The 24,466-nt window shown below is 38.0% G+C and overlaps 1 protein-coding gene across 1 annotated transcript; it reads right to left on the bottom strand.

Moving 5' to 3' along the window:
* Positions 1-135: 135 nt before the first annotated feature.
* Positions 136-5,639, bottom strand: LOC126989451 (beta-alanine-activating enzyme-like). The gene is made up of 2 exons (XM_050848041.1): positions 5,499-5,639; positions 136-3,649 (listed from the first exon to the last, which is right to left on the bottom strand). Exons 1-2 carry the CDS (start codon positions 5,602-5,604, stop codon positions 537-539), a joined length of 3,219 nt encoding a protein of 1,072 aa, XP_050703998.1. The 5' UTR covers positions 5,605-5,639; the 3' UTR covers positions 136-536.
* Between the last annotated feature and the right edge of the window lie 18,827 nt (positions 5,640-24,466).

Here is a 24,466-nt window from a genome sequence, read left to right as displayed (position 1 = left end):
GTTTTGCTCACCCTATGAAAAGCTGCCATATACTTCTGCATGTTGCTATTACCCCTGCTGGGCCATCAGCTTAGGATAACTAGAACTACAGAAAGGTCCAGAATCAAGAGAAACATGATAAAAAAAAAATCAAGATATTCAGTATAATTTTAGTGTATCAATATAAACTCTCCCTGATTCCACTGACAAGTTCAAGCCATTTTCCCTGCTCCAGCCCACACCACCTGGGCAACGCACCCATCCAATACAGGACCAATTACAGCCTGCAAGGATGGCACAGTGCTCTTCTACAGGGACCCAGGCCATCAGATTGACATAAAACAAAATCTAACATGCCTCAAGAAAAAAAAAAAAATACATTACCCAAATTAGTAAATCACCACTGCAAGAGGTTCAGGGTGGGCTGTCCTGGTGCTATTCTCTTTATTTCCACAGACTGCATCAATATTTGCTACTAGCAGGGGCAATACACTCCTGATTGGTTACCCCATTTCCACTACTCATACTTGATGCAGATTTATTAAAAAAATCTCATTTCATTCACCCGCATCTACAACATTAAAACAGTAGAGGAAGTCATCTCGACAGCCAATCCAAAGTCTATTCTCATAACACACTGGTGAGGCAAAGAGCTCTCCTGGGAACTCCTTCTCCCACATCACCTCTGTGCCTGCCTCCAGTGTGCCACCTTCCTGCTCCTCCCCACCAACCCTCACCCTCAACACACAGCATCTTCCATGAGTCTCGCACACCACAGCACCAAAGGCACATCTATCTTCACCCAGGTACAGGAAGGGGGTGCCATACACTGGGGAACCACCACAGTACTTTGCCATCAATTCCCCCAGGTGTGTAAGGAAATAAACACACTTGTCATGTGACCCAATGGCTATGACCTCAAGCTTATCCCCGAGTTTTAGAATGAAAGGAGATGAAAAAATGCTTCCCTTGGTCTCATATTGCCACAAGAAGGTGCCGGTGAGGGAGTAACTCAGCACTTCTCCCCTAACAGTCCCAAACACAACACCACAAGAATAGGCTGCAGGAGAGCTGAATATTGGCTTTTTGAGTGTCACCTTCCACTTCACATCCCCACTGCTTTTGTCCACACCACACAGCACCCCATCTAGTGTGGCTGCAATCACCAACCCTTGGGCAATACATGGGGATGAGAATATACTTCCACTGGACACTTGCAACACCCACTTGGCCTCTCCATCCACCCCTACATAGTGGAGCTGCTTATCATGAGAGCCAAATGCAACACAGCCAGTCTCCCAATCCACTACTGGTGAGCTCTTAACCTCTCCTCCAGTTCTGTACCGCCATGCCACTCTCCCATCCTTCACCGTCACGCAGTAGAGGTGGTGGTCGTAACATCCCACGTAAACAAAAGACCCACAGCGTGATATGGCTGGGGATGACTCTACTCTGTCACCCAGGATGCAGCACCACCTCTCCACCCCAGTCACAGCATCCAGGCAGGCAAATCTGTGGGAGTGAGAACCAGCAAACACAAACATGCCACTGTCTGCGAGCTTGGCAAGGAGAGGTGAAGAGTCAATGCATTTCCCAAAGTCATATTTCCACTTGAGTGTGTAGGTGTTATGGGAGAGTTTGCAGGATAGTGGTGTCGATTCCCTTATCTCAACACCCCTTCTTGAAACAGCTGCCAAAATAGTGTTCTCATTCTGACTCAAACTTGTACTGTTCTCCTGGTCTCCATTTGCCATTATGCCCTTTGAATTTTTACAATCTGAAAATGCAGTTGAACATACAGTTGCTTCACCTTCTGTTTGTATTATGCTACCGTTTTGCTTAGGTTTGGAAAGGGCAGATTGGTTGTTTTTAATTTTCTTGCTTGAGCTGCCATTAGTCGTGTCACTTTTTCTGGCTAGGTGATGTTTCCTCAGGATCTGGAACACTTCACTGTATGTGTCATGTAGCAGTGCATCAAGGAACTCAGGTACTTCATGGCCTAAGTATTCCTCCACTCTGGCAGTGACCTGGATAGCAGTGAGAGAGTTGCCACCACATGAGATGAACTGGTCGTCCTCCCTTACTTTCTCATAGCCAAGAATTCTCCTCCAGAGGTCGCTGAAGAAGCCCTGCAGAGTGTGTGTGTGGCTGGGAGGGCAACAAGTCTCTGCCATGAGAGAGAGTAGTTGCTGTGTGTCCACCTTCCCATGAGTGTTGAGGGGCACCGAGTTGACTAACACAACCTCATCAGGAATCTTCCAAGGAGCCAAACAGTTCTTCAAGTCCCTCCAGATATCATTCAGAGTGATTCCCTCGTCACAAGTACATATAAACATTATTAGTCTGCTTTTACAGGGAAGCACAAGGCACTGACTGATGTATGGAAGATCTAAACAAACACACTCAATTTCCCTTAGACTAATTTTCTGACCATTTCGCTTCACTTGGTCATCTAGTCTCCCAAGGCAGTAAATGTGGCCGTCCTTCACAAGTCCCAGGTCACCAGTCGGCCTCATGTGGGTCACTGCCTGGCTCTCTGTGGCACCATCTCCTGAGTCCACAAGGCAGGCTCTCACCTCCCCTCCTACATAAATTTCCCCTTCTTCCCCACTGTCAGCTTCCTCCCCATTTTCCTTCAACACTTTCATTTCAGTGTGGGACAAGGGCTCCCCAATGGGTGTCTGGTCCACCACAGGGGAGGCACTGGCCCCATGAGGCACATACTCCCAGACCGACGCCCAGCAAGACACCTCCGTCAGGCCGTATAGGTTAAAGATCCTCGCTGTACACTGGTCCCCGACACACTCCTTCAATATGGATCCTTTGGGGAACACCTCGCCTCCCAGGGCCAGCACCCTCAGCCGGGAGCCCTGTGACAGGAGGTTCTCCCTCACGCTGCCACGGCCAAGGCTCAGGAACAGGGTCGGGGTGGCCTGCAGGATTGTGACTTTGGTCTCTACGAGGACTTTTAGCAACAACCTGGGAGTTCGTAGGGTCTTTGGGGACACCATGACTAGGCCAGCACCCACTTGGAAGGCCAGGAAGAGGTCAATGACACTAGGATCAAAGGTGAGAGGAGCAGCACAGAATACCCTGTCCTCCGAGGTGACCTTGAACAGCTTCTCCAAGTCGTGTATGTTAGGTACGATGGCGGCATGAGGCACATACACACACTTTGGGGTGCCTGTGGTGCCAGAAGTTGGCACAACATACACCAAACTCTTTGGCCTCCGAGTCAATGAACGTCTTTCCCTGTTGATGATGGACACTAATTTAAAAGGTGTCCCAAATACAGAGAAAGTGTCTAGGACTTCAGTACCAGAGTCCTCCAGGCTGGGCAGGAGTGTATCCTCAACAAGTATTCGCTCTGGATGGATTCTCTCAGCCAGTGCAGTGACCTCCCTCCTGGTGTAGTGAGGGGAGATGTACCAGTAGCCACATGTCACCAGTGTTCCAAGGATGCACGCCACTGCCTTAGGGCCGGATGAAAGGATCCCAACCACCTGTACCTCTGGTGTGCTTCCTCTCCCATCTGAGCCAACAGTAGAGCCTCCCTCTGCCTCACCCCTGGTCCCCTGCTGTTCCTCGGATGCATGTCGCCTCAACGCCTCCCTCACCTTGACCACCTCAGTCCTCAGGTCACGGTAGGTCACCACACTGCACTCACCATCTATGAAGAGAGAACAGTGCTAAGTTTACAGCAGTGGTATTCATAGCATTTATAAAGAGCAATGTTTATTTTGCTCTCACAGTGTTCAGTAATTGGTAGGGTTGTAATATTCCTGGGAATTTTGAACTGGGAAACTTTCCATGGGAATTTTAGGAATTTTCCTGAATTTTCTGTAATTTTGGGAATTGCGAAAAATTTACAAGTGTGCCTGTGGCGACTTTGGGCTTTTTTTTTTTTTTCAAGGCTGAGGTTATTGTTGCCTCTTTAGACTTCAGTTTTCTGGGGCTGTTAGTAATGTTCCTTAGCAGGCAGGATTGTTTAAGTGATGCCTATTGAGGCACATGCTGCCCTCCAGTTAACCTAACCTAACAAAACCCAAACAGTACTATAGGTCTTGACTGAAAATTTATATATGATTCCTTACTAATGAGACTTTCTACACAACAAAATTAGGTCATTCTTTGTTGATTTATACCATAAGTTGATGGCTATAATGTGTCTGAAGATACCATAACCTAACAAAACCGCAAACAGTTACTATAGGTCTTGACTCTGGAAATTCATATATGCTTCCTTACTAATGAGACTTTCTATACAACAAAGTGAGGTCATTCTTTGTTGATTCATATAATAAGATGCTGACTATCATGTGTTTGAAGATACCCTAAACTTAACCTAACCTAACTATATCCTAAATAGTTACTCTAGGTCTTGACTCAGAAAATCCATGTATGCTTCTTTACCAATGAGACTTTCTTTACAACAAAGTGAGGTTATTCTTTGTTGATTTATATCATAAGCTGCTGGCTATCATGTGTTTGAAGATACCCTAAGCTTAACCAAATCTAACATAACAAAACCCCAAACTGTTACTATTGAGTTAATTCTTTGTTTATTCATACCAAAAAGTGCTGGCTATCATGTGTTGGAAGATACCCTAAACTTAACCTAATCTAACAAAATCACAAAATGTTACCATACGACTTGACTCAGAAATATCGTATATGCTTCCTTACTTACTGAGTGAGGTCATTCTTTGTTATTTTGTGCCATAAGCTGTTGCCTATTATGTGTGAAGATACCCTAAACTTAACCTAACCTAACAAAACCACAAAAGTTACCATACGTCTTGACTCAGAAAAATCATCTATTCTATCTTTTTAAATGAGACTTTCTATATAACACAGTGAAAGCTTTTTTTGTTACTTTATGCCATAGGTGTCTGGATATCATGTGTTTGAAGATACCCTAAACTTAACCTAACCTATTGGAAATACCACTTTTGTTATTTCAAACTTTCTAATTAATAGTTATATTAACCAAATTTGGTTTGTTTATTAATACAAATACACGTGTGAAAAATTTGAAAATTCCCCAAAATCCCGGAAACTTTCCTTTGAAAGCTTTTATTTTTCTGGAAACTTTCCCATCCTTTGAACCCTGGTAATCAGGATATCAAACAAAACTGCAAGGTAACACTATCATTGTCTTATTTAACTATGAAACAATGGCTTTCATTGTGATTAAGTCAGTCCTTCACTTCAAAAGTAAAAACACCGACCCTTTAGTTACTTGGTGGAGCTGGGTTACTTGCATACTTTGAAGGAGTTATGTTACTTTGTTTGGCAGGGTTTGTTTACTTTCTTTAGGATGGTTAAAGTACAATGTTTAGTGGGGTTAGATGTATTAGAAGTACTGGAAGTATTAGACGGGGTTAAATTATACTCAATTTGATAAACAGGTTACCGTGGTTAATGAAGCAAAGACTCAATCACACATATCACCAGAAATGATAATCTCTAGTTAGCCATGCCTATGAAACACTTTTTTAGCTCCTGTTCTTTCTCACCTCCTTGGTAGTGAATGGCCGTGTGGTCTGGCAAGGCGGAGGCTGTGTCCCAGAACAGGGCGCCCAAGTTGCTGCTTATCTCCTCTTCCTCCTTCTCATTCTGCATCTCATTCCTGGAAGAGTAATTGCAAGGTGAAATAAGAAAACAGAAATGCACATCGAACAGAAACAGAGAAAGAGAACAGGGTACCCAGGCTTCTTCTCTCCTCTTCCTCCTCCTCATTCTGCATCCTATTAGAGTAACTGCAAGGGGAAATAAGACATAAGAACATAAGAACGTTGGAGTTTGCAAGAGGCCGGTAGGCCTATACAAGGCAGCTCCTATGACCCTAAGCTCCCGTGTATCTAACCCCACCTAATATCGCTGTCCATGAATTTATCTAATCTATTTTTGAATGTCACAATTGTATTGGCACTCACCACACGACTGCTAAGCCTATTCCATTCATCCGCAACCCTGTTAGTAAACCAATTTTTGCCTATGTCCCTGTTGAATCTGAATTTATCCAGTTTAAACCCATTACTTCGTGTCCTACCCGGCTCTCTTACCAACAAAACCTTATGAATATCTCCCTTATTAAAGCCCTTCATCCATTTATAAACCTCGATCATGTCTCCATGCACCCTTCGCCTTTCTAGAGAATGCAAGTTTAACTGTTTGAGTCTTTCCTCGTATGGCAAGTTTCTCAACCCCTGAATCATCTTAGTCATCCTCCTCTGCACTGATTCTAACATTTTGATATCCATTCTATAGTAAGGTGACCAGAACTGAACCGCATAGTCAAGATGAGGTCTAACTAATGCTAAATATAGTTTGACGAAGACTTCGGCGCTTCTGTTGCTTACGCTCCTTGAAATAAATCCCAGTACCCTATTTGCTTGATTTCTAGCTTGAATGCATTGTGCCCTTGGACGGAGATCAGAACTCACTAAGACCCCTAAATATCTCTTGCACCCAGACCTGCTTATGAGAGTGTCATTTAAGCAATAGTTGTGAGAGGGGTTGTTCCTTCCTACGCTCAGAATACTGCACTTCCCTACATTGAACTCCATCTGCCATTTATCCGCCCAGTCATACAATCTGTTTAGTTCACCCTGGAGAATACTAGCGTCCTGATCCGACTCAATTACTCTACCGATCTTGGTATCATCTGCAAACTTACTGGCATCACTACTAATTCCTGTATCTCAGTCATTGATATAAATAATAAACAAAAGTGGACCTAATACCGAACCTTGTGGGACCCCACTCGTAACACATCCCCAGTCAGATCTTTTACCATTGATTTGCACTCTTTGCTTCCTATTGCTAAGCCACGCCTTGACCCAGTTAAAAACTTTACCCTCTACTCCGTGAGCCTGTAATTTAAGCAACAGTCGTTGGTGGGGAACTTTGTCAAACGCTTTACTAAAATCAAGATAGATTACATCATAATTTTCTTTTCTGTCTACCTGCTCAAATACTTTATTGTAGAAGGACAAGAGATTGGTGAGGCATGACCTACCTTTAGTGAACCCATGCTGCGAGTCGTGAATTAAGGTGTTTCTCTAGATGCTCCCGAATGTTCCTGGCTATTATGGACTGCAGCATCTTGCCTATAACTGATGTTAAGCTAATTGGGCGATAGTTTGAAGCAGCTGACCTGTCCCCCTTTTTGAAAATCGGCGTCACATTAGCTACTTTCCATAGGCTGGGCACATAACCAGTATTTACCGACATCTTAAAGATGTCGGTTAGTGGGTCACTGAGTACATCACCTAATTCCTTTAATACCCTCGGAAATATCCTGTCAGGACCTGGCGACTTATTCTTCTTAAGCTTATCTATCTCACCCTGAACTATTTGTCTGGTAATGATTATATCCCTCAATTTATCGCCATCCCCGCCCTCTTACACCTGAACCCTTTCCGGAATAGTCGTTCTATCCTCTTGTGTGAATACTGAAAGGAGGTAGTCGTTCAACAATGTGCTCATATTTTCGTAATTTTCTACTAGCTCCCCTGTGTTTGTTTTCAACGGTCCAATTTTCTCCCGTGTTTTTGTTCTATATATCTGAAAGAAGCCTTTAGGATTACTTTTCGCCTCATTTGCTACTTTGATCTCATAATTCCTTTTTGCTATCCTGGTGTTCTTCTTCACTAATCTAGATACTTCGACATACTGGCCCCTGAGGTGTGTTTCACCCTTCTTTAACCCTATCTCGTGTTTTAATCCACGAGTCATCCACTTAGGGTCATTGTTTTCTTTTCTAAGTGTTCGCTGTGGTATATGCTGTCCTTGCCCCTCTACTATTACTCAAACTAAATTATTGTAAGACATTTCTACCTGGTTCTCCTGGCTCTCCAACCCGCAGTTCTGGACCTCATGAATCCCTAAATTATCCCAGTTTACCCCTTCAAGATGTCTTCGAAGCCCCTCGTAATTTGCTCTCCTAAAATCTGGCACTAACACTGGGTTTGGTTCGCGGGTTACTGCCCAGTCTAAGCTAAAACGAACCGTTCTGTGGTCACTATTTCCTAACTCTCCGCCCACCTCCAGCTCATGTAGTAAGTTTCCATTATTAGTTAGGACTAAGTCTAATATGTTATCTCCTCTGGTAGGCTCAGTAACTACCTGCTTAAGGAAATTATCTTGTATAACTTCAAGAAAATCCTCAGCTTCCAAGGCACCCACTAGGTCTTCCCAGTCTATATTCCTATAATTAAAGTCCCCCATTACGCAGACATTTTTACTCCTACTCGCCCTGCCAATCTCCTGTAGTAATATACTTGTGTCCTGCCTGTTAAGGTTGGGTGGCCTGTACATAACTCCTAGAGTTAGTTTTTCTTTCTCTTTGTAAACGTCCACCCAAACTGATTCTGAATCCATGTTAGTTTTGACTGAATTGTTAACTAAACATTTAAGTGAGTCTTTAACATATAGCGCAACTCCACCTCCCTTTCTGCCCCTTCTGTCTTTGTGAAACATCTGATAACCTGTTATTTCAAATTCCGATCTAAAATTTCTATTGGCAGTGTCTATCCATGTCTCAGTGATCGCTATTATGTCAAAATTTTCTGAACAAGCTTCACCCCTTAGTAAGTCTATTTTGTTTCTGAGGCTCCTGCTGTTAGTATAGAAGATTCTTAGCCCACCCTCTGTCACTCCCCTATAATTACTTCTAAGTTGCCTGGTTGTATTATGAGCTAGATGTCCTCTCTCATTACTCCTCCACCCCTCGCCTATACTAAAAAATCCCTCAGGGTACCAAGTGCTCACTCAAGGGAGTCTGAGAGAGCCTCAACACCCTTGAACGTCAAGTGTATCCCGTCACGGGCGTAGAAGGCGTCGTTGCCAAAGAAGAGGTCCCAAATGTCGACGAACAGCCACCCATTGCGGTCACAGTGCTCAGCAAGTCTGCTGTTCACTGCTATCACCCTGGACAGCCATCCATCGCCAAAGCCCCTCCCTGGCAGAACGCCACACACTACTGGCGACCCACCAGCATCTCTCATCCTACCTAACAATTCCCTAAAACGCCGGAGAAGGTCCTCGCTTGGCACACGGGAAACGTCGTTTCCGCCACAGCTGAGAAAGACAATGGGGTTCGATCCCTCGCTTGCCATACACACCTCAATCCTGTCTGATATATGGCCCACCCCTGCCCCTGGGAAACACACCCTCGTCCTGTTCTTATCCTTGGAGCAAAAATACCTGTCAACATAACAAACCTGACTATCACCAACAACAAGAACCCGGCGGTCAGGAGAGGGGCCAGAAGGAGGGGTGGATGAAGGGGGGAGGGGAGAGCGGGAAGGGAGGGGAGGGACCTGCTGTGAAGAACGAGGAGAAATTGTGGAAGAGGTGGAAGGTGGAGAGGAGGAGGAGGAGGAGGAGGATAAGGAAGAGGAGGAGGGGGAGGAGGACGGAGGATGGGGAGGAGAGGGAGGAGGAAGAGGAAGGAGGAGGAGGAGAAAGAGGGAGAGGGGGAGGAGGAATGGAGGAGAGGAAGGGAAGGTGAGGAACAGGTGGAGGAGGAGGGGAGGAGGTGGAGGAGGAGGAGGAGGAGGAAGGAGGAGTAGGAGGGAGGAGGAGGGGGGTGGGAAGAGAGGGAGGGAGGGGATGGAAGAGGAAGGTGGGGAGGGGGAGGAGGAGGAGGAGGAGGAGGAGGAGGAGGAGGAGGAGGAGGAGGAGGAGGAGGAGGAGGAGGAGGAAGAAGAAGAGGAGGAGAAGGAGGGGTGGGAAGAGGGGAGAGTGGAAAAGGTCAAGGAGGAGGATGGGAGGGGCTGCTGTGTGGGAGAAGAGAATACCAAGGCCGGTGGTAGAGGGGAGGAGACCGAGGACGAAGAGGAAGAGGAAGAGGAAGGGGAAGAGGAGGAGGCGTGGCTTGTTGGTGCTGTACTAATTATTAAGTCTACCTGGGCGGTGAGAGGCGTAACCCTATTCTGTAACTCTATGATCCTCTGATCATCCTTCTGAGTCTTAACGCAGAACCTACAAACGTCCTTGGAAAGAAAGTACTGCTTGGCCATGCAAAGGCCACACCCAGAACAACGCTTGAGGGACGTCATGGTGAAGATATGGGCGAGGCAAGACAAAAATAATTTGGCGCGTTAGGATAATAACAAAGCACGTAGTCATGGTGAGGTCGTCAGGTCAAAATGTGGTATCTAGAAACAAACCAACAGCTGCGGTGAGGTCGTCAAGTCAAAATGTATCTAGGAAACAAACCAGCTGCTGAGGTCGCAGTCAGGTCAATCTCGAAAAGGAAAGTGTCTCTTGGCAAAAAGGTGCGGTTATTTCTCACCCACCAAGACAAAACATAGCCAATATATATATCGAAAATTGTTTTATAGAAGAAGATAATAAATCTGCTCACTAGGTTTGCGCGAAAGTGGATTATCTAGTGTTTTGTGTGACTTAGAAATTAACGTAGCTTAAGCGCCTGATTCACGTAGTCCTATTATCACAAAGCACAGTAAAAGATCCTAATAATAGAAGCAAAGAAAACACAGCAATATAAAAAACACAAAAGCAATATAAAACCGTGTAGCACTGGGTTGGCGTGAAAGAATGTTGAATTTAGTGTAGATGTGGGAAGCTTAATACACTTGTCCTAGGAGTAACTGTGGATCACTATCTAACTAAGTAAATACTAAATCAGAACACTTAGCGGTCTGTAGTAGAAGGCAGGGTAATCCTCCTGGTTTTGTAGTCCTCCAGTACAGCAGCAGTTACACAGAAGCACAGAACGCCTCACACCGCGAAAGCAGAGGAAAACAGAGGAAAGAGCGAGTTGGCACCACAACAGCGGGGCAAAGTCACGTGAACCCAAGGAAGGTCGCGCGCTGACTCATAGTTTGTATGACCAAACGTGAACAGCCATGGGCAGAGACTACTGCATGCACTCAAGGTGAGGGGCCAGTCACCTGACCGCTGTCCCCGGACAAACTGACTGTTGATGAGCAGGTACATTTTGACTGTTAACCAGTAGGCAGTAGAGCTGGAGTTGGCTAGACGCTGCCCCACATCTCAAAGGCAATGTGAGGACCAGAGGACTGACGACAGAACTCCTGTATGCCTGAATCTCAAGGACATGAAGCCAGGCCAGTGTCAGCTGGTAGGCATACCTGGTCCGTTTGATGTGCTTTCCACCCGGAAGTGAGGGAGCCACACCTGATGTGAAGATTTTGGCATGATGAAACATTCGCTCCCAACCAGAGCCTGCCAGCAATTTACCACCACATTCCTGAGAAGCCATCTCAATATGGAGAAAACCTATGAAACAAACCATCTTAGATTCTCCCACCTCCTCAGGAAACAACCACTGGCACTTCTTCTGCAGTGCATACAGGGGACAGTCACCCTCAATGATTGGTATCTGGCCAGGGTTCACATGTGGCTTTGACAATGAGCATGGCATGTTTCTGGCTATAGAGGAAGCCTTCTCATAAAACACTGGGAATACACCTACAGTGGCTCTTGGTCTGACATTGTCATCCTGACTGTGAGAGAAGAAGCCTGAGTATGTGACAGGTACCTCTGACAATTTGCCATCATCTTCACCAAGGACCTTGTGGACATGTTCTAGCCAACCCTGTTCAGGAACTGCAGCACGAGGGTTTGATGAACATATGGACTGGACTGTGCCACCCGGCATGGCAGGAAGAGTGACATCCCAGCATACTCATCAATATATGGCACCACAGAGAAGTCCTCAGGTAGAGTAATCGTGGTGTCACCAAGGTCATCTAGTGACAGAGGAGGAGGCTCTACTCCCATTTTGTCAACTGTTGGATGGTTTGTCAGAGTGATGGCTGTGCCGTGGAACTCCACACGACCTGACTCATCAATGTTGTCAACACCCCCTGTTGTGAAGACACATCTTCAGATTCAAGGGTACAACAGCACCTTCTTCAGAGAATCGCTTTGACACTGCACGAGCCAGACTTTTTCTAACTCCCATGACCCGGTCATAAGAGACACACATACCCAAGGAGTGAAACATGTTAATCATGCCTTTCTGGCGACCACATGAGTGTAGCTTCAGACCCATGTACAAAGGAAAAGGAGTCTCTCTCTCTCTGGTACAAACTCAGAGCACTGCAAGATTGCTTTGCAGCATTGCTGCACACGAGTTGTGAAATGGTGCAAGCAACTGTTACTCTGGCACTGATGCTGGCCTGGTCCTGTTCAATTTGTTCCTCAACAGAACTGGAACCCTCAAGCAGGATGTTCAGGAACATTAACAGCGGTTTTGCTACTGGTTCACTGAGGCAGTTTGGTGCAAATGATCCATTGAAGGGCATTTGCTGCAGAAGAATGTACTTCCGGAACAGGACACCAACTTCTGCCAGTTTCATGGCTTCAGCCTCAGTCACTTGAAGTCTAGCTGTCTCTGCTACAGCCGCACCAGCTGTCTTCTTGCGTGTGATGAACACATCCCGTCCAGCGGAATACTCTGACCACTGCGGACCTAGCTTCTCCAGTATGTGGTCTTTGAAACGTGTGGCATGAACAAGCTTACCCACCCAATCAGATTCTAGTTGCATCAACTTCTGATCATAAAGCTTTCTCAGGTCAGCCAGCTTGAACACTGCTTGACTGCCCTGCATTGCGGCTACAATCTGAGCAACTTTTAGGGGGTCAAAGTCTGACTTAGGGTAGAGCTGTGCTCACCTTCATCCCTAGCCAGTGCTGCCCTGGCATTATTTTTCAATGACATGTAACAAGAAACATGGTAGTGTATGTCTGCCGCTTCTGCATCATCTAGGTTGACCGCAGTGGCAAGACGGGCAACAACAACCCAGTTCTTTGACTCAGTTGCCCACTTGTGTAGGTTTCACAGTTGGCACTCCTAGCTCTGTACAGCTTTTCGGACTCTTCATACCCCTGACAGCACACGCACTGCCTAGAGTTCGGTCCAGGGCAGCATTGAAGCTAGAGCGGTTTTTTGGGACTTGGGGTTGCCTTCTCATCACTGTCTCTTGTTCTTTTCTCAAGTTCTGCTGCACCATGAGAGGACGGAACTGACTCCTGCAGGCATTGTGGTATTTTGCCTGATTGTTTAGCAGGGTACTGGCGATGCCTGTACCATCATCCAGATCTGCTAAACTGAGACCTAAGGGCAGAGGGATACTATTTTCTGTGAAGGTTTTTATGTCATTTTCAAGAGCATCATAAGCAGGGTGATGGCACTCCTTCTTGTAGGGATGCTGCAGATCTTTTCTTGATTTTGCCTGGCAAAGGCAACAGAGGGCCCAGTCAAAGGTTCTTCCAGATGCTAAGGGGTCATCCATGTTGGTAATGCAGAATATCAGGTCAGGGGACACTCTGGAATGAACTTGATACTACAGCAAGGCAAAACCTGAAATTAAAAAAGAGAAAACATGGTTAATGTTGGTCATTAAAATCATGCATGAATTTGTGTCAGCATTTGCATTATCATATAATGGCAAATCATGTTTGTCAAATGGCTTTGTCATGTCAAAATATGTAGGAAAAGAGGTATTGCATGATGTTCTAGTGTAAATAGAAGCTGAAATACAATATCGTCAGTGTCGCATGGTGGCCATACTGAATTTAGTGCAAACCAGCCACCAGGGGGCAGGCCCACTTTGTTTGCGATGGTTTTTGAAAACCTTATGGCCATATCTTCCACCATGCCAAATTTCAAAAACTTATCACTAAATGCACAATCCTTCTTTATTTTGACAAATTCCTCTCGCTATCAGATATTATTGGGATTCTCCGCTCCTCGGCTTCAATCACCATGACAGTAAACTCTCCTGCGGTGTACCACTTGTGGAGGGATGGGTACCTTCTTGAGCAGGACCCAGAGCCTGGGAGGGAGGCACTGTGTAGCACCAGCTGCATCTGAAATATAGTTAGGAAAGGGTATTATCACAACCACATGTAAAGTTGGGGACATATGGTAAGCTGCATGTGGCCTCAGTGCTTATCTCCAACAAAGGAGGCAGCTCAAGGGCACACAAAAAAAGAAAACAATAATAAAAAAAAGCCCGCTACTCGCTGCTCCTAAAAAGAAACAAAAGAGGTGGCCGAAAGGAAGATCAAATACGGGAGGAGAGGTGTCCTGATACCCTCCTCTTGAAAGAGTTCAAGTCGTAGGCAGGAGGAAATACAAGATGAAGGAAGATTGTTCCAGAGTTTACCAGCGTGAGGGATGAAAGAGAAGATGCTGGTTAACTCTGCATAAGGGGTTTGGACAGTATAGGGATGAGCATGAGTAGAAAGTCGAGTGCAGCGGGGCCGCGGAGGGGGAGGCATGCAGTTAGCAAGTTCAGAAGAGCAGTCAGCGTGGAAATATCGATAGAAGATAGAAAGAGAGGCAACATTGCGGCGGAATTTAAGAGGTAGAAGACTATTAGTATGAGGAGGAGAGCTGATGAGACGAAGAGCCTTAGCCTCCACTCTGTCCAGAAGAGCTGTGTGAGTTGAGCCCCCACATGAGATGCATACTCCATACGAGGGCGGACAAGGCCCTGTATATGGACAGCAACTGTGCAGGGGAGAAGAACTGGCGGAGACGGTACAGAACGCCCAGCCTCGAGGAAGCTGATTTAGTAAGAGATGAGATATGAAGTTTCCAGTTGAGATTTTGAGTTAAGGATAGACCGAGGATGTTTAGTGTCGAGGAAGGTGATAGCTGGGTGTTGTCAAATAATAGAGGATAGTTGTTTGGAAGATTGTGTCGAGTGGATAGGTGGAGAAACTGTGTTTTTGAGGCGTTGAAGGACACCAGGTTCTTCTTGCCCCTATCGGAAATAATAGTAAGGTCTGAGGCTAAGCGTTCTGCAGCCTCCAGCCTTGAGTCGTTAAGTTCCTGAAGGGTGGGTCTTCTATTAAAAGAAGTTGAATAATGCAGAGTGGAATCATCGGCGTAGGAATGGATAGGACAGTTCGTTTTGGAAAGAAGATCATCAATGAACAACAGAAAAAGAGTGGGAGATAGGACAGAACCCTGTGGGACACCACTGTTAATAGATTTAGGGGAAGAACAGTGACCGTCTACCACGGCAGAAAGAGAACGGTCAGAAAGGAAACTGGAGATAAAGGTACAGAGAGAAGGATAGAAACCGTAGGAGGGTAGTTTAGAATGCAAAGATTTGTGCCAGACCCTATCAAAAGCTTTTGAAATGTCCAGCGCAATAGCAAAAGTTTCACCGAAACGGCAAAGAGAGGATGACCAAGAGTCAGTTAAGAAGGCTAGGAGATCACCAGTAGAACGCCCCTTGCGGAACCCATACTGGCGATCAGATAGAAGGTCAGAAGTGGAAAGGTGGTTTTGAATCTTCCGGTTAAGGATTGATTCAAAAGCTTTAGATAGACAAGAAAGTAAAGCAATAGGACGGTAGTTTGAGGGATTGGAGCGGTTACCCTTCTTAGGTACAGGCTGTATGAAGGCATACTTCCAGCAAGAAGGAAAGGTAGATGTTGACAGGCAGAGGCGAAAGAGTTTGACCAGGCAGGGTGACAGCACTGAGGCAGTTTTTAAGGACAATAGGAGGCACTCCATCAGGTCCATAAGCCTTCTGAGGATTGAGGCCAGAGAGGGCATAGAAAACATCATTTTGAAGAATCTTTATAACAGGCATAAAGGAGTCAGAGGGAGAAATATGCCCAGAATCGTCCAGAGTGGAATTTTTAGAAAAGTTTAAGAGAAGAGTTCAGCCTTAGAGATAGATGAGACGGCAGTGTTGCCGTCAGGACTGAGGAGTGGAGGAAAGATGAAGAAGTGAAGTTGGAGGAGATGTTTTTGGCTAGATGCCAGAAGTCACGGGAAGAGTTAGAGAAAGCAAGTTTTGACATTTTCTATTAATGAAAGAATTTTTGGTTTGTCGGAGAATAGATTTGGCACGATTTCGGGCAGAAATGTAAAGTTCATAATTAGCATTAGTTTGAAGGCTCTGGTACCTTTTGTGAGCTACCTCTCTATCATTGACAGCACGAGAACAAGCGTGATTAAACCAAGGCTTTTTAGCGTGAGGAGTAGAGAAAGAACGAGGAATGTATGCCTCCATTCCAGACAATCACCTCTGTGATGCGCTGAGCACACACAGAGGGGTCTCTATCCTGGAAGCAATAATCATTCCACGGGAAATCGGAAAAGTACATCCTCAGGTCGTCCCACCGAGCTGAAGCAAAATGCCAGAAGCATCGCCTCTTCGGTGGGTCCAGAGGGTGTACTGGAGCGATAGGACAGGATGCAGAAATAAGATTGTGATCGGAGGAGCCCAACGGAGAGAACAGTTTGACAGAATAAGCAGAAGGGTTTCAGGTAAGGAAGAGGTCTAGAATGTTGGGCCGATCTCCAAGACGGTCGGGAATACGTGTAGGGTGCTGGACCAACTGCTCTAGGTCGTTGAGGATAGCAAAGTGTAGGCTTGTTCACCAGGATGGTCAGTGAAAGAGGATGAAAGCCAAAGCTGGTGGTGAACATTGAAATCTCCTAGGATGGAGATTTCAGCGAACGGAGAGTCAAGATGTGCTCCACTTTAGAGTTCAAATAGTCAAAGAATTTTACATAGTTGGTAGAGTTAGGTGAGAGATAAACAGCACAGATGTATTTAGTAATAGAATGACAGTGAAGTCTTAACCAGATGGTGGAAAATTCAGAAGAGTCAAGGTCGAGGGCACGAGAGCAAGTGATGTCGTTGCGCCGGTGTTGGTGAGACAATAGGGAAACGGTTAGTGAGGACATGGGAAGGGTCTTTGGAGGGCTTCAGCTCCCTTCTCACCTCCCATATATACCTCACCGGGAGTGGCTTGCGCCCGTTCGGTAGGTGTCTTCCTACCTACTCCAGTCGGAACATACTGTCCTGCTGGGACACAAGGCCAGTGTGACATCCAGGTTGCCACACATTACCTTTCCCAGATACACATTTATGAATCCACCAGAAAGGGAAGGATTAACATCTGGGTGAACTGTCACTGATGATTCTAGGACCAAATCTTGTTTGGAATAGGTCTGTGTCTAAAATTCGTATGCAATTGTTCATCAGGGATAATGTTTGTATGAAAAAAGTTTGTATGGAAAAGTTCGGATGCAAAAGTTAGTATGGTGTTTGTACGATATAAAGTACATATGGAAAATATTCGTAATGACATAAGTTCGTCTGGACAAAATTTATATCCTATGTATTTTATTAGTAGCCATTTCTGTGTTCTAATATTAATTCCTGCTTTGAGACTATGTATAGGCAAAGAAACATACGGAAAATGTTCAAGTTACTTACTCAAAGAACCACCCTCGCTGTCAGGAATGGGCAGACTTGCATACCCTGTGGGGAAAGAAGGTCGAGCAGGGCCTCCTCAACTTGGGAGAACTCTCTAGGGGGTCCCCCACCTGTTGGCATGAGCAACTATTATATATATAGGCATTTCATTGGATATTTTGTTTTGAAAAAAAATGTATGTGCAGCTAATCCACATACCTTGTCTGCCAATTCTTGGTCGATATATAATATCAGCCAATGAGCAAACAATGTTAAAGTAAGTGTACAGGCTCATTTGGTAGAGTGACCTTCTCCTCAGAGCCATGTTATAGCAAATAACAGACTGATAATGTAGAAAGTCCTGGATATACCGAAACATGTCTATTTGAATAATATAAATATATACTAAGAATATACTAAGATGGGACCAGATGGAATCTCGGGACAAGTGCTAAAAGGGTGTATAAATAAATTATTGGAACCACTTTATGACATAATAACATGCTCTATAAATACGGAAAATCTGCCCTTAGAATGGAAAAAATTTACATTGTTTTGTATGTGCTATTTTGTATAGTCTATTTCCAATAATAAATTCAAATTTCCGCCCTTATTTTATTGTGTATTCGTATATATTTTGATACACAAATTTTAAACAAATTCATGTTATTTTATGTGTATTTAGATATATATTTTCATACAAATTTACATTATTTTATGTATTTTGTACATATCATTTCATTACAAAATTTTACCTTATTTTATGTTTATTTTGTATATTTATTTCATTCAATTTTAAATTATTTGATGTGTTTTTTCTATATAACATTTGTATTTGTGTTTAGGTTATTTTATGTGTATTTCAATATATTTTCATCCATAATTACATTATTTTATTGGTATTTTGTTAATTTAATTCGATATAATTAACATTACAGGTATTTTGTATACATATTTTTATACGCATTTACATTATTAAATGTGTGCTTTGTATATATATTTTTATGCAAATTCACTTTATTTTACGTGCATTTTTTTACATATATTTTTATAGAAATTTGCGTTATTTTATATTTATTTTGTATATATTTTCTCAAACAAATTTACATTAATTTATTGGTATTTTTTTATCTATTTTGATACGAATTACATTATTATATGTGTATTTTGTACATATTTTTTATACGCATTTAAAGTATTTCAAGAGTAATTTGTTTATATATTTTTATACAAATTTACGTTATTATGTGTGTATTTGTATAAATATTTTGATACAAATATACATAAAATTAGGCAAATTTATTTTGACATACATATACAAAACACACATAAAATAATGTAAATTTGTATGAAAATATATAAACAAATACACTTAAAACAACGTAAATTTGGATAAAATATATATACAAAATATACATTAAATAATTTAAATATGCATAAAAAAATATATATATAAAAAAATACACATAGAATAATGTTAAATCGTATCAAAATAAATAAACAGAATATCAATAAAAGAATGTAAATATGTATTATTATGTAATGTGTGTTTTGTACATATTTTTTAGTGCAAATTTATTTTATGTGCATTTTGTACACTTATATTTTATAAAGAGAAATTTACGTTATTTATGTATTTTGTATATTTTCTCATACAAATTTACATTTAATTTATTTAATTATTGTTATTTTATTTGTTATTTTAGGTACAGATACGACTGTTATATATTGTATTTTGTACATATTTTTACTTCTTTTTAAAATAATTTAAAATAAGTACCATTTATATATTTTATACAAGTTTACGTTTATTTATATTATTTATTATAAATATTTTGATACAAATTTACATTTCAATACATTTGTATATATTTCAATTCAAATTTGATTATTTTGTGTATTTTTGTATGTCTATGTATTCATACAAAGAGTTAATTACTTTAGTGTATTTTTTGTTGTTATATAGTTTTATACAAATTGCGTTATTTATGTGTATATTGAATATTTATATTTATACAAATACACATTCTTTTTAATAGTATTTTATTTATTTATTTTGATTCAATTTTACATTGTATATCTGTATTTGTATACATTTTTTTTATACATATTTACTTATTTTGTAATGTATTTTCTATATTTTTATAGAAATCTACGTTATTTTATGTGTTTTCGTATATATATATTTGAAACAAATTTAGAATTGTTTTATATTTTGAATATCTCTTTCAATAAAAATTTACCTTACTGTATATTGCATTTGTATATTTATTTCAATACAATTTTAAATATTTTATGTGAGTTTTTAGTATATATATTTTATAAAAATGCGCTATTTTGTAAATTTTGTCTTTATTTTTCTATAAATTTACGTATTTTATGAATATTCTGTGTATTTATTTTTGATACGATTTTACATTTTTTTATTTGTATTTTGTATTATATTTTTTTATACATGTACAGTATTTAATGTGTCTTGCATGCTGTATTTATACAAATGTACGTTATTTTAAGTGTATCTGGTCGTCCAAAGTAGCTTGGCATAATGTTCAGGAAGACGCGAAGTTTCAATCCCGCCCGGTACCGCTTCCGAGATTTTCAGCCCGCCGGTATCTCTTAAAACTACCACATGCTGCCGAAGACCACCTATCAGCAGACTCTAGATTCTAGAATCAAGAATGGCTCTGGGAGGGCAGCACTCTGAGCCAATGCAAGATGGCGCCACTATAAACACTCGCCTGCGCCAGAGCAGGCTGGGCCGACCATCAGGACCTACCGGAAAGAAGCCTTGGACCGACCATCAGGATCCACCGGGAAGAAGCCTACCGGCGCAATAGGCTGCAATGTAAAAAGAAAAAAAAAAATCAAATTTACATTATTTTATGTGTATTTTGTATATGTATTTCAATACAAATTTACCTAATTTTATGTGTATTTTGTATATTTCTTTTCGCCTGGAAATTTTAATTATTTTCTGTATTTTTTACATAGTTTTATACAAATTTAGGTTATTTATGTACGCATTTACATTATTCAATGTATTATTTTGTATACATATTTTTATGCAATTTACTTTTATTTTATGTACATTTTGTGCATATATTTTTTAAAGAAATTTGCGTTATTTTATGTGTGTTGTATATGTTTTCTCATACAAATTTACATTATTTTTATTGCAATTTTGTTTATTTATTTTTGATACAATTACATGATTATATGTGTTTTGTACATATTTTTTATATGTATTTACATTACTTAATATATTTTGTATATATTTTTAAACAAATCTACGTTATATATGTATTTGTATAAATATTTTGTGCAATTTCATTATTTGTATTTTGTATATACATTTTCAATTTCAAATTTAACCTTTATCTGTATTTTGTATATCTGCTGCTAAATTGCATTACTTCTGTGTATTTTTTGTATATAGTTTTTATAAAATTTATGTCATTTTTATGTGTATTTTGTATATTTATATTTACAAATACACATTCTTTTCAATCAATATTTTTTATTTATTTTTTAAGTACGATTTTACATTATTTTATGTGATATTTTGTAAACATTTTTTATACGTATGTTACTACATTTTATGTGTATTTTGAATATATATATTTTTGCATAAATCTACATTATTTGTCAATGTGTTTTCGTACATATATTTTAAACAAATTTACATTATTTTATATGTATTTTTGCATATCTCTTTCAATACAAATTTACCTTGTGTATGTGCATTTTGTATATTTATTTTTAATACAAATTCCAAATATTTTATGTGTGCTTTGTATATATATATTTTGTAAAATGCGTTGTCTTGTAGAAATTTTGCATCTCTTGTTTTCCTTACAAATTTACATTATTTTATTAATATTCTGTGTATTTGTTTTAAACGATTTTACGTTGTATATTTGTTTTGTATATATTTTTTTTTAAACATATTTGCATTATTTAATATATATTATTTTGTGTATATATTTTATGCAAATTTTACATAATTTTAAGTGTATTGGTTTATATATTTTCACATTCAATTTCTACATTATTTTAGAGATATTAATTATTTGTATATGTATTTAAATCACAAATTTACCTAATTTTATTATTATTTTGTATATTTATTTTCATACAAATTTAAAATATTTTTTGTGTATTTAAGTATATAGATTTATACAAATTTATGTTATTATATATCTATTTTGTATATCTATTTTCATACAAATACACATTCTTTTATTGATATTTTGATAATTAATTTTGAATAATTACTATTATTGTGTATTTGTATATATATTTTATACGTATTTACATCATTTCATATTGTATTTTTGTTTATATATTTCTATACAAATCTACGTTATTTTATGTGTATTCGTATATATATATTTGAAACAAATTTACAGTTTTTATGTGTATTTTGTATATTTTTTCAATACAAATTTACCTTATTTTATGTGCATTTTGTATATTAATTTTTAATACAAATTTAATTATTCAATGTGTATTTTGTATATGTATTTTATTAAAATTTATTGCTTTATTTTATCAGTATTTTGCATCTTTATTTTCATATACAAATTTACATTATTTTATTGGTATTCTGTTTATTTATTTTGATTCGATTTTTACTAATATTCCTATGTGTACTTTGTATATATTTTTCATACATATTTACATTATTTAATGTATATTATGTATATATATTTAGAAATTTACGTGTTATTTTATGTGTATTAGTTTATATATTTTCATACAAATTTGCATGTTTTATATAGTAGTTTTGTATATGTATTTCAATACAAATCTACTAATTGTATGTGTATTTTGCATATCTATTTCTACCAACACAAATTTAAATATTTTATGTGTATTTTTGTATATATATTTTATACAAATTTAGTTATTTTATTTGTATTTTGCACTTATATATTTTCCTACAAATATACATTCTTTTATTAATATTTTGTTTATTTATTTTTTGATACAATTTTACATTTATTTTATGTGTATTTTGTATATATATTTTTCTATACGTATTTACATTATTTTTATGTGTATTTTATATACTTTATTTTCTAAAATTTACGTTATTTTATTGTGTATTCATTTATATATTTCCATCTTAATGCTTACATTATTATTTATGTGTATTTTTTCTGTATACAGTATTTCATCACAAATTTACATTATTTTATTGAATTGTTTTTGTTAATTTAATTCGTTACAAATTTAGAATTATTTTTTGTGTATTATTTTGTTATTTTATACATTTAGTTATTTTTATACGCATTTACATTATTTAATGTTATTGTTTTGTATATATATTTTTATGCTAATTTACTTTATTTTATGTGCATTTTGGTACATATATTTTTATAAATTATATGTTCTTTTATCTGCATTTTGTAGATGTTTTTCTCCTACTAAATTTACATTAATTTTACGTAATTATTTTGTTTTCTATTTATTTTGATACGAATTACATTTATTATATGTATTTTTGTACATATTTTTAATACGTATTTATTTTATTTAATGTGTATTTTGTTTATATATTTTTAAAACAAATTTGCATTATTTTATGCGTATTTGTATAAATATTTTGATACAAATTTACATTATTTTATGTATTTTGTGCTATATATTTCAACTACAAATTTAGCTTATTTTATCTGTATATTTTGTGTATCTATTTTCATACAAATTTAATTACTTCTGTGTATTTTTGTATATAGTTTTATAAAAATTTACGTTTATTTTATGTGTGTTTGTATATTAAATTTTCATACACAAACTACACAATTTCTTCTATTGGTATTTTGTTTTGTTGTTTTTAGTTTTGATTTAGATGTTGTTTTTGTATTATTATTTTGTAATAATATATGTATGTATTTGTGTATGAAGATTTTTATATACGTATTTACTTATTTTATGGATGGATGGATGGATGGATGGATGGATGGATGGATGGATGTATGGATGGATGGATGGATGGATGGATGGATGAGATAAATGGATGGATGGATAGATGTATGCATATATATATATATATATGTATATATATATATATATATATATATATATATATATATATTTATGTATATATATTTTATTAAAGAAATCTATGTTATTTTATGTGTATTCATATATATATTTGGAAACAAATTTACATTTGTTTTTTATATGTATTTTGCATATCTATTCAAATATAAATTTACCTCATTGTGTATATGTGCATTTCTGTAGTATTTATTTTAATACAAATTAATATAATATTTATATGTATATATATGTATATATATATTTAATTATAGCAAAATACGCTATTTATATGGGATTATTTTGCATCTTAATTTTCATACAAATTTACATTATTTTATTAACATTCATATTCGTATTTATTTTCCTTACGATTTTTTACATTATTCTATATTGTTTTTTGTATATATATTTTTTTAAATGCCTATTTACATTTACTTAATGAGTATTTTGTATATATATTTTATACAAATTTACGTTAATTTAAGTGTATTTATTTATATATTTTCATTTCAAATCTACATTATTTTATGTGTGTGTTGTATATGTATTTCAATACAAATTTATCTAATTTTATGTGTATTTTGTATATTTATTTTCATACAAATTTCTAAAATTATTTTTGTGTATTTTTGTATATAGTTTTTATACACAAATTTAGAGTTATTTTTTATGTGTATTTTGTATATCTATTTTCATACAAATATAATATTCTTTTATTGATATTTTCTTTATTTATTTATTTTTCAGTTAATTTTACATTATTTTAATGTGTATTTTGTATATATATTTTTATACGTGTATTTACATCATTTCATGTGTATTTTGTATATATATTTCTATAGAAATTCCATCTTATTTATGCATGAATTTATATATATTTGAAATAAATTTACATTATTTTATGTGTATTTTGTATATATTTTCATTACAAATTTCACTCATTTTATGTTTATTTTGTATATTGGATTTTCATAAATTTAAAATTATTTTGTCTGTGAATATATTTATTTGTATTTACGTTTATTTTATGTATTTTTCTATATATATTTTATATCTTACATATGAAATTACATTTTATTTTTTATTGATATTTTGTTTATTTATTTTGGATACGAGGTTAAATTATTTTATGTGTATTTTCTATATATTTTTACATATTTACATTTATTTAAATAATGCTATTTTGTATATATATTTTACGG

This window comes from Eriocheir sinensis, unplaced genomic scaffold (genome assembly GCF_024679095.1).
Source record: "Eriocheir sinensis breed Jianghai 21 unplaced genomic scaffold, ASM2467909v1 Scaffold1174, whole genome shotgun sequence".
NCBI lineage: Eukaryota > Metazoa > Arthropoda > Malacostraca > Decapoda > Varunidae > Eriocheir > Eriocheir sinensis.
The sequence above is the reverse complement of the archived record's forward strand: the minus strand, read 5'-3'. Positions and strand labels throughout refer to the sequence as shown.

Excerpts from the sequence above, each read along its gene's own strand:
- LOC126989451 (XM_050848041.1), bottom strand. The coding sequence starts at position 5,604 with ATGCAGAATGAGAAGGAGGAAGAGGAGATAAGCAGCAACTTGGGCGCC. Across the intron at positions 3,650-5,498 it reads GGCCATTCACTACCAAGGAG|ATGGTGAGTGCAGTGTGGTG; the intron begins GTGAGAAAGAAC and ends CTCTCTTCATAG.